The 15,410-nt window shown below is 35.2% G+C and overlaps 1 protein-coding gene across 4 annotated transcripts in view; it reads left to right on the forward strand.

Annotated features, from left to right (window-relative positions):
• The window catches only part of PCDH9 (protocadherin 9), an 896,718-nt gene that overhangs the window by 587,032 nt on the left and 294,276 nt on the right, over positions 1–15,410 (forward strand). For 2 of the 4 annotated variants that reach the window (XM_032315264.1, XM_032315265.1), the window contains one exon: positions 1,405–1,606. In XM_032315264.1, coding sequence (XP_032171155.1) covers positions 1,405–1,606 — 202 coding nt within the window. The remainder of the gene's footprint in view (positions 1–1,404; positions 1,607–15,410) is intronic. The other 2 variants (XM_032315266.1, XM_032315267.1) reach the window with 1 other exon arrangement.

Below are 15,410 nucleotides of genomic sequence, written 5' to 3' on the forward strand. Positions count from 1 at the left end.
CTATCCAAGATATTAATATTCAAGTTTGGCTTGCATATTGTGGAGCACTCACCTAGGCACGTTTTAAAATATATTGAGGGGTGAATGAGATAGTTGTGCATGAAGGTGAAATGTGCTACAATAGACTCAATTAGCACCGTTTATGATTATAGTTTATGTGATGTCGGCATCAGTTCATTAAAAATGTACTGAACTATCAAATCATTTCATACAGGTCATTGAACAGCAGCAATAAAGTGGTATCAGCTCTTCTCCATTATGACTCTGAGCTGGATTTGAACCAGTGACTCATAGGAAATAGGCTGTGTCCTATTGTTGTCTATAAAAATGCATTTATAGAGTGGCAGTATATCTATCTATAGCATTTTGTGTCTAATTGCATTCTTTTTTCTTTGGAATGGATACAGTCTATAAATTGCCTGTCTGCAAAACACACAAATTTTAGGTATTATGAAGTGATTATACATTACACTTTTGTATTTTATATACTTTATTATTTATGCATTCATAATTTTGTTAAACATGAGTAAAAGTGGTCACATGTGACATGATATTGAAAGGTCTTCTGACTGTTATAGCAGAATGAAGATTAGGTGCAGCCAGACATACAGCGCAAATTTACTACTCTCCTATAATTCCATAAGTCATAAATCTCCACCCCACACAGCTGTAAATATTCTCCTATCTCATGGATTACATCAGCTAAAAGAACATTTACCAAGAGTACTAAGCAGCAATCTGTGCTGAAATGCACACTTTTATTTTATTAAAACACTAAAATTTATTGAAGTACCCAGGCACATATTTTAGGACACTTCCGATAGTGACATTGTAGAAATAGATGTCAAAATAATACTCTAAGCATCTTTCTACTGGGATGTTCTATAACCAGTGAGTGGTAGTAATATCTGAGCCAATGGGCGATAATGACTTCTTTGCAAAAACTACCTTAAAATCATTAAATAAAGAAAATGCTTGTTTCATTCAAAAGAAACTGAATGTCACATTGTCTATGTATTTATTGGGATCTTTGGAACAAATATTTGCATATTTCTGCTTATTTCAAGTTGTTTTTGTTTTTGTTTTGTTTTGTTTTGTTTTTTTAATGTTGACAACTGGTATATTCCTTTTTTGCTTTTCTTGCTGTAATTTTCAGCGGTTTACCATTAGTGCCTTTTTTGTCCTTCAATTAAACAAGACCGTAATTCCTTCTTGTATTTTGCAAATTAGACATGATACAGTAAATAGCAAGTGCTAAATTTTGTTCCTAGCTTTGTTCCAAGTTTTATCTGTTTTGCGTTTACATTGTATCATGTGTTGAAAGTTGTTTTGATTTTGTGTTCCGCCGCGCCCCTTTTCTCCGGAAGGAGTGTTAATCCGCGTGTCCTGTGGTCTTCTTTGTAGTCGCAGCGCCGGGTTACGTTTCACCTCCCCGATGGCTCCCAGGAAAGCTGCAGTGACAGTGGTCTAGGAGACCACGAGCCGGTGGGTAGTGGCACCCTGATCTCACACCCTCTTCCTCTGGTTCAGCCACAGGACGAATTCTACGACCAGGCCTCTCCGGACAAGAGGACCGAAGCAGATGGCAACTCTGACCCCAACTCTGGTGAGTCCCTTTAAAAACTGTGATCGCTTGGAGTTCTGGCTTTTTGTGGTGTGCACTTGAGTTCTAACAGTGATTTGGGGAAGCAAATAAATGGACATTCGGTTGGTTTTGCTGGCTTTCTTGTTGCCGTATTCAAAATATATCAAGTCTACTGTGTGTGTTGTTCGGTGGAATGATGTTTTCCAGTGAAGACTTAAAAAAATAAATAAATAAAATAGTTGATTAAAACAAGTGCGAAGAGGGATGATAGTGATTTGGGGTTTTCACTTTTTTTGTCTTTTTAAATTTTGTCTGTTTAAATTTTGGATATGTTTTAACCAATGCATTGAATGAATGAAATGAGTGAGATGGAATTAGCCAAGATCTTAATTCTGCACACCTTAGAAATCATTGCCCATTCAGAGTAAGCCCTGTGAGGGTGCTTTTTTCTTTGCCTTTGGAGGAAATTTTGGGCAAGTACTCTACCTTTTCTGGTAATTCTGTTATATATATATATATATATATATATATATATATATTCACTTTTATTAAAATGTTCAAAGTCTAATTCGATAATAATGTCCAGTCCACAGTAATGATCATGATTTCTACTTGACTTGAATTAAAACTGGTTTCTAACTCATTTTGAACCTGCATCACACTGGTCGCCTATAGGGAGAAATGTGGACAGGATGAGTTTTCCCCAATTTTCTAAACTACTTCTCTTCTACTGCTGTAGACATACCTGTGCTTCTGGCAATTCTGTGGTTGAAGTAGAATTCCAAGAGGAGGTAAAAAGTTTGTCCTGTTGGGAGAATTCAGAATTGGTGTTCTCTGATTTCTAGGATTCTAGAATTTGAATTTTAGAATTTGCCTCTCTTTGTATCCAGGTCTGTGGTCCGGGATATTACATATTACATATTACCACTTCCTCTCCCTGAAGCTGGCATCCATTTCTGCCTGTTTCTCTGATAAATGTCTTTCTTCTCATTGGCATGTATAGTTACATCGGCATCTTCTTTCTGCTGAGGTTTCTCCCTACTCCAGCCAGTCTTTTAGGAAGAACTAAGTAAATGCACACCAGCTCTGATTCTTGATCTTTCTGTCATGTTCTGTATCTTCGGGTCATAAGGGAAATATAAGTGCATCTTTTTACTTCATATATCCAGAAGGGCAGGCCATATGCAAAGAGGGGAGTTCTCATTAGACAACATTTGGGAGAGCTGGCCAACTGTCCTCCTTAGATTTCTTGGTGTTGATTAAACATCATTGAATCTAAGTGGTTCTACTGAATCATCCTTTCCTGGACTTGTGTGAAGAGGTCAGATATGTAAGATAGCTTTTTCTAAACTGATTTCCTGGTTTTCAGCTTCCCTCTCTCCAATTTTAAAACATCTCTTTCGTCATTAAGCTGAGGGTACCAAACTGGTTCTTGGCTTCCTCTTCTGCATATGGGAATGGTTGATTTTTGTCTTTGGGCTTCTGCTAAAACCAAGACAGAAAGACTCCCATTTTAAGAGAAGAGTTTTAGGTCATGTCTATGCAGTTCTCCAAAGGTGTTGTTTGTTTGTTTGTTTGTTTGTTTTTTACAGAAGCAAAAGGAAAGAAGGGGGAAAAAGTATACATAAGTATGGTTAGTGTAAGTTACCTTAAGCCAGAACTTCACCCAAAATATATAGCTATTCCCCCGATGCCTTCTTAGACTAGGGAAGTAGCTGAGTGAGCTGCCTAATGGGAGAAGTTAGAAGAGATTCTAAAACAAACAAACAAACAAACAAAGGGCCTTTTCAGAATAGCTTCAAGAGGTCCCTGGGGATGTTACCAATCTAGTCACAAGGAAAAAGAGACCCAAAGGATGATACACCCTTGCACACTCCAACATTAAACCCAACACAGTGACTTCACCCAGGAGAATCATGGTCAATAAAATGTGTTAAACTGCTCCTTCGTGGAGACAACATCCTTATTCATCATTAAGAAAGAAGGAAAATCGGGAGATAAGGAAAAGAGGCACTGTGAGGGGCCTGGAGGCCAACTATACTTTCCACATTTAATGGGACTTAAAATTTTAACCTCCTCTGTAAATGTCTAGAACAGAATTAATTAGAATAGCCTAGAAATATTAAGAGATTCATAACCAAATGGTAATTCATATTAGGATAGTATTATGATATATTATCTTAAAATTCCACAGTCGCATTTTTGTAATTAACTTTGAGGAATTTGTGAAGTGAGATATAGCATAATGGAAGCAGTAATCTTCAATAGTAATAATCTTGCTATTCAGATTTAGATTGTATCCTTTGTCTTCATTGGGGTTTTCTGTCTGTGGTGTGGTAATTCTTGAGAAGCCAAGATTTTAAAGTAACCATGCTATCTCCATAGAAATCATGAATGTCAGTATTATCTGTACAGTTATTAAGTATTCAATTTGCATGGGTTCCTATTTTTATAGGAATATTTTTAAAATATTATGCTTCTCAATTAAAAAAAAAAACCTTTGTAGATTAGTAGTAATTCCATAATAATTCTTTCCATTATATTTTTTTTAAAAAAGATTATTTATTTATTTATTTGACAGACAGAGATCACAAGTAGGCAGAGAGGCAGGCGAGAGAGAGGAGGAAGCAGGTTTCCCGCTGAGCAGAGAGCCCGATGTGGGGCTCGATCCCAGGACCATGGGATCATGACCTGAGCCAAAGGCAGAGGCTTTAACCCACTGAACCACCCAGACGCCCCTTTTCATTATACTTTTAAAAGAAAAACTAATAAAAGAAGTATCTTCTGGAGGAGTTTTTGGAGATATTAGGTTTTAATATAGGGTCTGGATTCTGTACACAAACACACACACACAGTGGCATTTAGCTACAATATTCTTCACTTCTAAGTTTATACTTCTAGGTTGTTGACATCATAAGTTTTATATTCTATCAAACACATGAATTTTGAAAAAAAATGAGGAAAGTATTAAGGGTTTTACATGCAATCCCAAAAATAAAGTTTGGAAGTTGTGTAATAATTCATGGTTTTTGTAAATAATACCATGTAAAATCTACAGTAGTCTTTATTGTGTCAGATGTGACTCACGCCAATAATTTAGATGCACTAGACATACAACAATTTTTTTTTCTTTCATTTAGAAAAAGACTTGAATCCCCATTTTACTAGTGTGATGGAAACTCGCCCCCCCCCCCAATTTCACATGGTCTACGTCATGCCGAAAACAATTGAAACATTCTGGTCCCTTGGTCATCTGCGCACTTACATGTCCATGGAGATGCCCCTTGTTTCATTGGGTCCTCACGCGTCTCAGATGATATTGCCTTCATCCCAGCCCTCCTGGCCCCTTCATAACTACTCCTAATGCTTTCAGACCCCTGGTGGGCAAAGGAGTTTGTGCATGACTATGGTGCCTAGATGCTTGGTGAGTTTATCACTCCAGGATCTTCCTGCTTCCCTGGACTCTGCCATGGAATCTAGCCTCAGGACTCTGTAATTCCAAGCCGCTGGGTTTCTCTGAGTTCTGCCCAACAAGCACGATGTAGTCTTTACCTCTATTTCTTTCTTTCATCCCTTTCCTTTCCAGCAGGGCCGCGTAAATGCTTTTAACATCTGGAGTTGGAGTTCCCCACTGCATCTCTTGATAGTTTTCCACAAAGACATAATCCCTCCAACTTTTTTTTTTCTCTAGTAGCAATTGAAAAAAATAATCTGTGTAGTAGGTTCAGAACTCTGAAAAATGACAGAATGCCTTTTAACCATTCTCTATCCTGTCTCATTCTCATATATGCAATGATTATAAAGCCAGTACCTGTTTGAAAAGGCTGTTTCAAAATTATTTCCATAAATAATTATATAAAGTTATATTTGTGTTTATTGCTAAAATAATTAGAGTATGCTATTAAATTATACAGTGAGTGGATATAAAAGTGATAAACAAAAGAAATTATTCCTTTTTAATGAAGTAGTTTTAAAAATCTTATGATGAAGAACTTCAACCCATTAGTCATTGATTACTACATGAAATCAAGTTCACACAGGAAATCCAAGACACACTTGCTTGGTATATTAATTTATAAAATGAACTGGTGCCCTAGATACTTCCAGTGGTGACCAGTGAGTTTATTTCTTTTTTCAGTATCGTAAAAAATTTTTTAAGAAAATTGTGGATATATGAGTATGTGTTTCATTTTAAATGATATTAATAATTACTTATTTTGTTAGATGTGATAATGGTATTATAGCTTTATTAAGAGAAAATCCTTTATTGGTAGTGATGGATTGTGAAGAATTTATAGAAGAAACAAAATAATGTCTGGAGGGCGCCTGGGTGGCTCAGTGGTTTAGGCCTCTGCCTTCGGCTCAGGTCATGATCTCAGGGTCCTGGGATCGAGCCCCACATCGGGCTCTCTGCTCAGCGGGGAGCCTGCTTCCCCCTCTCTCTCTGCCTGCCTCTTTGCCTACTTGTGATTTCTGTCTATCAAATAAATAAATAAAAATCTTTAAAAACAAAAACAAAAACAAAAACAAAAAAAACAAAAAAAATAATGTCTGGAATTTGTTTTAATGATACCCGAACAAAATACTACTAATGATGATGACAGTGATAGTAATGATGGGAATAAATTAAACAATGAAATGTTAGTGGTTGTTGGGGTTGGATAATGGATGTATAGAGTCTTATTATACTGTTGTTTCCTAATTTTATACTGTTTTAAAATTCTCAAAATGCAAAGTTTATTTTAAGTATATGGTGGGAGACTGATACAAAACTCAGAATCAATATATGAAATATCCAGTTTCTTCCTTTTTCTATTAATTGTTTTGAACCAAAGATATGGTTTATTGTACGTAAGTACAGCCGGATGGTTGTGTATACATTGAAGTGTATTTCAAATGGTGAAATTGCAATTAAACAGAGATTTTTCAGTAATTACATTTGTATTTGGAAGACTAGAATATAAATTGGTATTTTCCTCCATTAAAGATCTTTCAAGTAAAATAGAGTCTTTGAAAAGTCCTTTTTGGAATTTAGCAATAAAATCATTAAGCAGAAACTTCAGCCCTTCTCTGTATGACACCAGGGGGAAGTTAAGGACAGGGCATGAGGAGTATCCCTCGGCAACCAATAGATAGTGTCTCTGTGTTCTAGGCACATCTGAGTCTTAGAGCATCCTTAGTCAACTACACTGCAAATAACACACTCACATGCAGAATGTCTTGCACTGAGTTTTATCACCTTTTCTGCATATAGAGACTTAGACTATTCTTGAATAGAAGATAAAGCATATTTCTTTAAGAAGTTAGCTCGTTAATGTGATCATACACTCCACGTATAATTCAATAAAATCATTACATCTAAGGACATACTAAGGGGATTTTCAGTAGGAGTTTTCTATTTTTAATAACTGTAACTAGACTGATGAAAGAATTTCCCTAACTTAAAAGCAAACAAAAACAATTATGTGATCAGATCAGGAACAGCTTATTACCACTAATTCAGAATTAAGGCTTAAACTTGTCCCATTGAGAATCATGAATAGAGTTATTTTTATATCTGGCATTTCTTTTAAATGTCACTTTAAAGGATTTTCTGCTGTTTAATCATGTGCAAAATTGCAGATTGTATTTACTTTATTAAAGCCCTATCTGTTCCTATGCTTCTGCCTCTACCTGGACTGTATGTGAATCAGTTGGCGAACTTCTCGCTAAGGATAATTTTGATACCTGAGGATATGAATGGGTAGTATTTATTCAGGTGTACAGATGAGTCAGGAATGCTAGTAAATGTTGTAATATATTGTTTATGATTCCACACAATAATATAAGTTAGACAGTATTCTAAGTCAGCTGAATTTCAGAAAATGACAGTTATCTGTCTGAAACTACTTAACAGATAGTTGAGGCAGAATAGGAACTTAAGAGTACCTGACTCCACAGCAACGCTCTTAGTATTTAGAGAAGCACCTTCACTGTTCATATGTTTTATGGCAGTGTCATCACTGGCACTGAGGTGTGAATTCCAAGGCACTAATGTTATATGTTGTGTGTGTGTGTGTGTGTGTGTGTGTATACATATATATGTGTATACAGATAGATATTATTTCCAGCAGCCCCAGCAGCTTCTTCTGGTGTACCTGGGTGGCTCAGTAGGTTAAGTGTCTGACTCCATTTCGTCTCAGGTCTTGATCTCATGCGTTGTGAAATCGAGCTCCACATCAGGCTCTGCCCTGGGTGTGGAGGCTGCTTAAGATTCTCTCTCTCCCTCTGCCCCTCCCCTGCCCCCCCCCCCCACATACAAATTGCTCCTTCTCAGGCTGTTGGAGAAAACTCTGTATGCTTCTGGGTGGACTTTAGGATCTGGTTCACGTGGAAGTGGGCTCACCTCTCAGCTCTCATAGTGGAATTCTTGTCAACAATAATCTTATTTTTTTTTTTAAAGAAAATTAGAGAAATTGAATTTTAAGAAGATGAGTTGGTTGAACGGTCTGCTAGTAAGGTGAACAATTTGGGAAAGATCTGCTCCTGAAGTTTTTGTTTGTTTGTTTGGTTTGGTTTGGTTTTTGGCCTTAGGTTACTGACAGTTGCGTCCTTAGTAGAACCCTGCAGACCATAGAGTATAAAGTATTTTTATACAGAGGCATTAAAAGGGAAGGCTTTGCCTATAGTTACATAGTTTGTGAGTCAAGAATAAAACTCATATACACCACCTCTTGCTTAGTGCTCTTTTCAGTGGAATAAATTTTCCTTTTTATTACCATTGTACCTTTTCTTATTTTTTTTTACAGTTTTTCCTCAAAGAAAACCTGTATGATATTTTTGATTAACAATTGTCTCTCCCATTATCAGTAAGAACTGTTTGCTCACCTTTCTATTATCTGTGCATGACAGCACCTGGCATAGAGTAGGCCAGCAACGTGTATTTGTGACTGAATGAATAAATCAATATTTCAAAAACTCATGAAACACAATCAGACAAATTAAAAGTGTTCTATCAAGATAGCAATGGACGAACAAACAAACAAACGCTACTGAGAAGTACACCATGTTAACGATAGCTATCTTCAGTTTGAAACATTGATTTCACCTTTTTAATTGTCTATATTTTCCACAATTTTAATAACATATTCAAAATTATATTTTCATTTGGTGATGAAGTGATATAAATGGAAAGCACCTGATACAGAGCTGGGGGGAAAAATTCATTCTTAATATTACAAAATTTGCATTAAAAATATTCTTTCTGTCAGTTGTGCATGCTAAGAAATACTGAGAATTTAAAATACCTGGGCATGAGAGACAGACTGTCATTTTGGGAAGAAAAAAAAACAACTTAATTAAATAAAAAAGACTTCAAAAAATTCAGAAAAAATATGTAAATCCAAATTTCAATCCTAAGAATTTGTGCTAATACTAACCTACAGCCAAAAAACAATCATTAACCATAGAATGCTTTGAAAATTAAACATGAATTTGATTTTTTGGCACAACATAGTATTAAATAATACAGACTCAAAGAAAATTGTTCAGAAGTTTTATATTGTCACCTGCTGTGTTCATTTCCCCATGGGATTTTCATAATCAGCTCATGGTGATCCTACAGTAGTGGACCCTGAGTTGATGAATGCAGAGTTCTTTAAAGAATAATATAGAGAAAGAGAAATCAATCCTACTGTGATTTCAGTTTAAATGGGGAAGAAGGTGCCAAAACCCAGCAGCTAAAAAAAAAAAATTAATAATAATTTGATTACCCTTTTTATCCTAGGAGACTTTAATTTTCTTCTTTATTAAACATTTTTGTAAATCTAACTTCAAAACTTATCTATTATTATCTATTTTCACCTCAAAATCAGAGAAGGCAGAACGTTTTCTGGAATGGAATCATCTAGATTATAAAGCAAGTATGTATCTCCCCATCTCCCCTCTATCTACCTGCCGTCTATGTTCTGTTGCTAACTATAACACTTAGTGCCTTTTAAGAGCACACATTCATAATCTCACACTACCTTTAAGTCAGGAGTCTGAGCATGGTTTGTCTGTGGTCTCTGTGCAGGTTCTCAAAGCCAGCAATCAAGGTGTCAGCCAGGTTGCATTCTCATCTGCAGGCAAACTGTGGAAGAATTTATGAAGATTTTTCATACTATTAACAGAATTTTTTAAAAAATTTAAATTTATTATTTATTTGAGAGAGAGAGAGAGAGAATGAGAGAGAGAGCATGAGAAGGTGGGTAGGGACAGAAGGAGAAGCAGACTCCCCACTGAGCAGGGAGCCTGATTTGGGGCTTGATCCAGGAACCCTGCGATCATGAGCTGAGCCAAAGGCAGCTGCTCAACAGACTGAGCCCCCCAGACACCCCCTGTTAGCAGAATTTATTTCCTTGCATTGGTACGATTGAGCACCGCAGCATCTTTCTGGTCATCAGCTGGAGACTGCTCCCGGCATCTAGAGGCCACACTCAGCTTTTAGTTACACATGCCTCCCAACATATCCACTTATTTAAAGCCATTTAGAGAGACAGAGTCTCTCTCTAAACTCTAGTGAGTTTGTAGCAGCATAACGTTTTATAGAACCTAATCACGAAAGTGACATCTCTCACCATTGCCATATTCTGTTGGTTAGAAGCAAGCCTCAGGTCCTGTCCACACTCAAGGGAAGCGGATACACATAGTTGTGAATACCAGGAGGTGGGAACCATGAGGGGTCACCCTAAAGTATCTCTGCCACAATCTGTATAAGTCTTAGCCATCTTGATATAACTTCATATTCAAAAGTTTTTGCTTAAGACTCTTTATTCACTTGACTTTTCCATGATTTACTTGTTTATTCATTTATCTATTCATTCCATAAGTACTCACATAGAGGCTACTGTGATGCCAAGTACTATCCTAGGTTCTAGGAATAGACATTAAAACCAAGACTTCCTAAACTTTTAAAAACTCTGTTACCAAACTGGGAAAGCAAGAGTTCTTAATCTAGAGTTCCTCAGTCAGAGAAGGAGAAGAAGTTGATGAATAGATTTTGGGGAATCTATGAAGTTCCAGAAATTGTTTTGAAATTTTCTTTTCTATGAGGGGTGTGCTCTGAGCATTTTATAGACTGTAAGAGGAAGATTAAAGAAGAAGAAGAAGAAGAAGAAAAGGAAAAGAAACACTGATTTTTTAGAAGATACTGGATAACAGTAACATTAGTGAACTATAATAAATGCTAATGTTAAGTGTATAAAAAAGTGGGTTTTAGGATTGAATAAGTCTTAAATAAGCAATAAAGATTCTTTTGGTAGAAATGATACTTTATTATTTTTTAAAATTTCATTTTAGGTGCTGTGTACCTTTTTTTTTTTAATCTTAGAGAGAGGGAGAGAACAAGAGAGAAAGTATGCACATGTACAGAACAGGGAGGAGGAACAGAAGGAGAGGGAGAGAGAATTTTAAGCAGACTCCATGCTGAGCGTGAAGCCCCATGAGGGCTCAATCACCCGAAGATCAGGAGCTGAGCCAAAACCAGGAGTTGGACACTCAACCAGCTCCACTACCCAGGAGCCCAGACAAAGTGATACTTTCAAGAAGTAACATTGGATGAAAAGAAATTGTCTAAGTAAATAAAATGTTTGTGCATGGGTGTGTGTGCGTGTGTGCTAACAGTCGCACGAGTGGGGGTTTCTTGGTGCTATGAAAGGTTCATGCTTGGGAAAGCAGTGACTACTTCATTATCTTTGGAGCACATGCAAATATGATTAGCTCTACTACTTGGGCTTAGATTCCTAATCTCAAAAATGGGACTATTAATAATCTTTAAAAATATGGTCATAAAATTACAGTTATTTGATAAAGCTATTCACCCTAGCACAGAACCTGAAACATAGTAGATACTCAATAAATCGTTGATATTAAATTATTAAAGTATGTGACAATAAATGAAATTGGATTGAGAAATAAATTGGGACCAGATTTTGAAGGATACAATAGAGCAGATAAAGAAAAAGATAGACTTTTGAGGGTCTTTTCAAGATTTTGGTTTGTGAGACATTGGAGAATTATGTAATTAAATAAATTAGGAAACGGAAGAGAAACTTAGATTAGGAATTAATAATTTTTTCTTTAATTTTAAACTTTGAGGTGCTGGACAAGATAATCTAGGAGGTAGGAATACAATTCTGCACTGGAAATTATAAACTAATAAAATAGAAGGTGAATGAAATTCTTTGAGCAAATGCAATAATTATGAGGAAAGAGAAGAAACCCAAAAAGAAATCATGACAAACCTTAACATTCAAGGCAGGCAAAAGTGAAGATGGAGTGGAATAAAGATATTTTAAAGCCTGGGGAGATTTGAGTCCATACATAGTTAATGACTTTTTTGGGGAAGTAATGCAGAATTATTATTAAGAATAAAGACTGTGGGGGCTCCTGGGTGGCTCAGTGGGTTAAGCCTTTGCCTTCGGCTCAGGTCATGATCCCAGGGTCCTGGGATCGAGCCCCACATCAAGCTCTCTGCTCAACGGGGAGCCTGCTTCCTCCTCTCTCTCTCTCTGCCTGCCTCTCTGCCCACTTATGATCTCTATCTGTCAAATAAGTAAATAAAATCTTAAAAACAACAACAACAACAACAAAGACTGTGGAATCAAAATAATCTATGACCTAACTCAGTGACTTTGCAGCCACAGAGCTATTGGCACTTAACACAGGCTCAGTTTATAGGTATCATTATATTTTTTGGCTGTTGTTATTATCAGGAGGTAGTGGGAAAAAAAGTGTAGAATGAATGAAACATGTATCGGATTATTTACCAAAGTTTCCTGTCAAGTTTTTAAAATTACTATAGTGAATTTTAAAATGTAAAATTATTACACATTTGAAGACAGAAATAAAATTCTAAAAAAACCCACATTAGTTTCAAATTGTAAAATTTTATACTTTAAATTCTTGTCATTTGACTTTTTCATATGATAATATCTGATGAGTGATCTCAAAACATCGCTATTTGCTAAAGACTGATAAAAATTATAAAGTAAAGCATATTTATGTTCTGATATCTGCATTGTTTTACTTTAAACTACTTAAGTTCACTTAATTATTTTAAAGTATTTACTGTTAATTACTCACAACATATTTTCTGTTTTATTACCTTTTTTTTTAATAGAAAGGTACAATGAAATGACTTTTTAAAATATTATCTAACATGTAGTTAAAAGATGGCTGTAAAATAGGCAGGGGCACAAGCTTTCTTTCTCTGCTGGAAAGTTTTAGATCTCATCAATTTAAAGTATGACTTTAAATCCCCAAAATAATTAGCTTTGAGGACTCATTTATTATAAATACTTAAAAGGTTTTAGTAATACTCTCTTGCATTTGAGCTCATTAAACCAGGTCACAAAGTGTTTAGTATGATAATAGAAAAAATCTGTAGTAACAATATGCCTCCTAGTGTAAAGTAAGGGTAATGTCAACTTTCATTGGTGTGGGGATGGAATCCATTTGCATAGCTCTATGCGGTCATGTGCTTCATTCTTTAAGGATCCATTAGAAAAAATAGTGTACTTAATACTGGACATGTGGTATGCCTTATAGGTGAAATGACTATTAATTGTATGTCCGTGTTTATAATAATTTGAGAGTGGTAGAAGTGATAGATAAATAGATAAACAAATCAATAGTTATATCTAAAAATAAGAAGCTTACTGATTTCATTAACTCTTAGAAGCATAAAATTAAGTTTTTTTAAAGCCCAAAATAAAACTATTTCACAGGAAAACATGGAAATAATTACAAACTATAAAGGACATATACTCATAAAATCAGACTAATACCTAATTTTATCTTAATGTATAAAAATAAATAAATAAAATAAATTGTCCATGAAGTTTCAAAGCAATTTGAAATTTTTGACGAACTTATGTTTGTCTGAAATGTCCCCAATTTACCTTAACACTATCTTGACACATATTTTTGCCAATGGACTTATTCTGATTAGTGTGACTAACAAATACATAAATGCCCAAATTTTAATAAACCTAACCCTAAAGTAAGTTTGCCAAATAAAATATAGGGTGACCAGTTAAATTTGAATTTCATATAAACAATGATATTGGGGGGGTCTATGTATGTCTAAAATATAGCAATATTGTAATGTGCCTTGTAATATTGAGGACTTACATAGACTAAAAGAATATTTAATTTATCTAATATTCAAATTTATTTTTAAAATTTTTTTCTCAATCTGGTGACTTTACCCTAATGATACAGTGTTTTAATAAAATAGCATTGAATGAATTAAATCATACAATTCAAATATTATGAAGAAATCTATCCCTGCTATATATTTAATAGTAAGTAAAATTTAGTGTAGTGATTAGTTGACTTCACTTTAGAATTAGACATGTAACACTGCCCCATGCAAAAACATTTCTTTTTTTTTTTTTACTAAGATTTTATTTATTTATTTGACAGAGATCACAAGTAGGCAGAGAGGCAGGCAAAGAGAGGAAGGGAAGCAGGATCCCTGCTGAGCAGAGAGCCTGATGAGGGGCTCGATCCCAGGACTCTGAGATCATGACCTAAATCAAAGGCAGAGGCTTAACTCACTGAGCCACTCAGGTGCCCAAAACGTTTCTTTACTTAAAAAAAAAAAAAGACACATCAGTTTCTGGTATAGTTATTTTTGTGTCCAGAAAATCATATCTCAACATTAGAAGTTCAGCTTGTACTTATATTCAGTATTATAAATGTATTGTTCAATCATTGAATGATGATTTCTCTATTATTGTTTTACTGTTGCTGCAAACAGAAATTCTGGTTAAACTTTTTAATTCTTTTTTTGTTTGTTTGTTTGATTTTACTTTTGGTACATCAGATTTTAGGATTCTTTATGTTTTCATTGACTTTCACATGCCTTTTTTTTTTTTTTTTTTTTGCTGTCAGTTTCTGATCTATAGATTCTAGGGTGTCACCACTTCCAAGAGAGAACCTTTGTCAACAAAGGAGGAGGAGGTAGAAAGAGAGGGAGAAGGAGAGGGACAGTGTTTAAATTTGTTTCTGGAATTTTAAGGCTTTGTTTATATATCCTAGAAAATATATCCATCTAGAAAAGACCTCAAAAGAAAGAAACTGAGAGAAAATTGTGTACTAGTTAATTGCTGTGGAGCTAGACAGACTGAGCACAAGTAGGCCTCTTCCATTTGCCAGCGAGAAGACCTTGGCAGGTTACTCTGCCCCCGTGACATCTGTCACCTGGGAGGAGCGCCAGACTATTTCCCGATAGACTTACTGTAAAGACTGCAAAGGGTTAACACATGTAACTCACTTAAAAAATAGCTTCATGGTAAGTTTTCAAATATGTTAGCTGTCAGTATAAGAATTAGAGTCAAGCTTAAACATTTATGTAAGCAAACTCTTTGGCTTCAACTTTGTCCTCACAACTAATACTCAAGGAAAGAAACATGAGACCCATCTTTCCTAAATTCCAAATTCATGCTGACCAGTTGAGGAAAGATAGGTATTGGTTCTTTAGTGTATCTCGAATTATGCATATAATGTCTTAGCTCTGCATTTTCACATATATAGAAAATTTTGCATTTAAAAATTGTGATTTAACATCAGTTTGAAATGTTAAATAGATTTAATAAAAAAGAGAGAGAGAGAGAGTGAGAGAGAGAGCTTTGAATAATAATGTGGAGGGAATTTGGTATTTCTGAACATCAACCCAAGCATCTACAAATAGATTTAACTGGTAAACACTTAGTTATATATGAGGAATATTAATGAAAATCTTATGATATTCCAGAATCCTTATCTTTACTTGAATTTTGGACCTTAAAGGTTTATTCTT

Source organism: Mustela erminea, chromosome 15, assembly GCF_009829155.1.
Source record: "Mustela erminea isolate mMusErm1 chromosome 15, mMusErm1.Pri, whole genome shotgun sequence".
NCBI classification, from domain to species: Eukaryota; Metazoa; Chordata; class Mammalia; order Carnivora; family Mustelidae; genus Mustela; species Mustela erminea.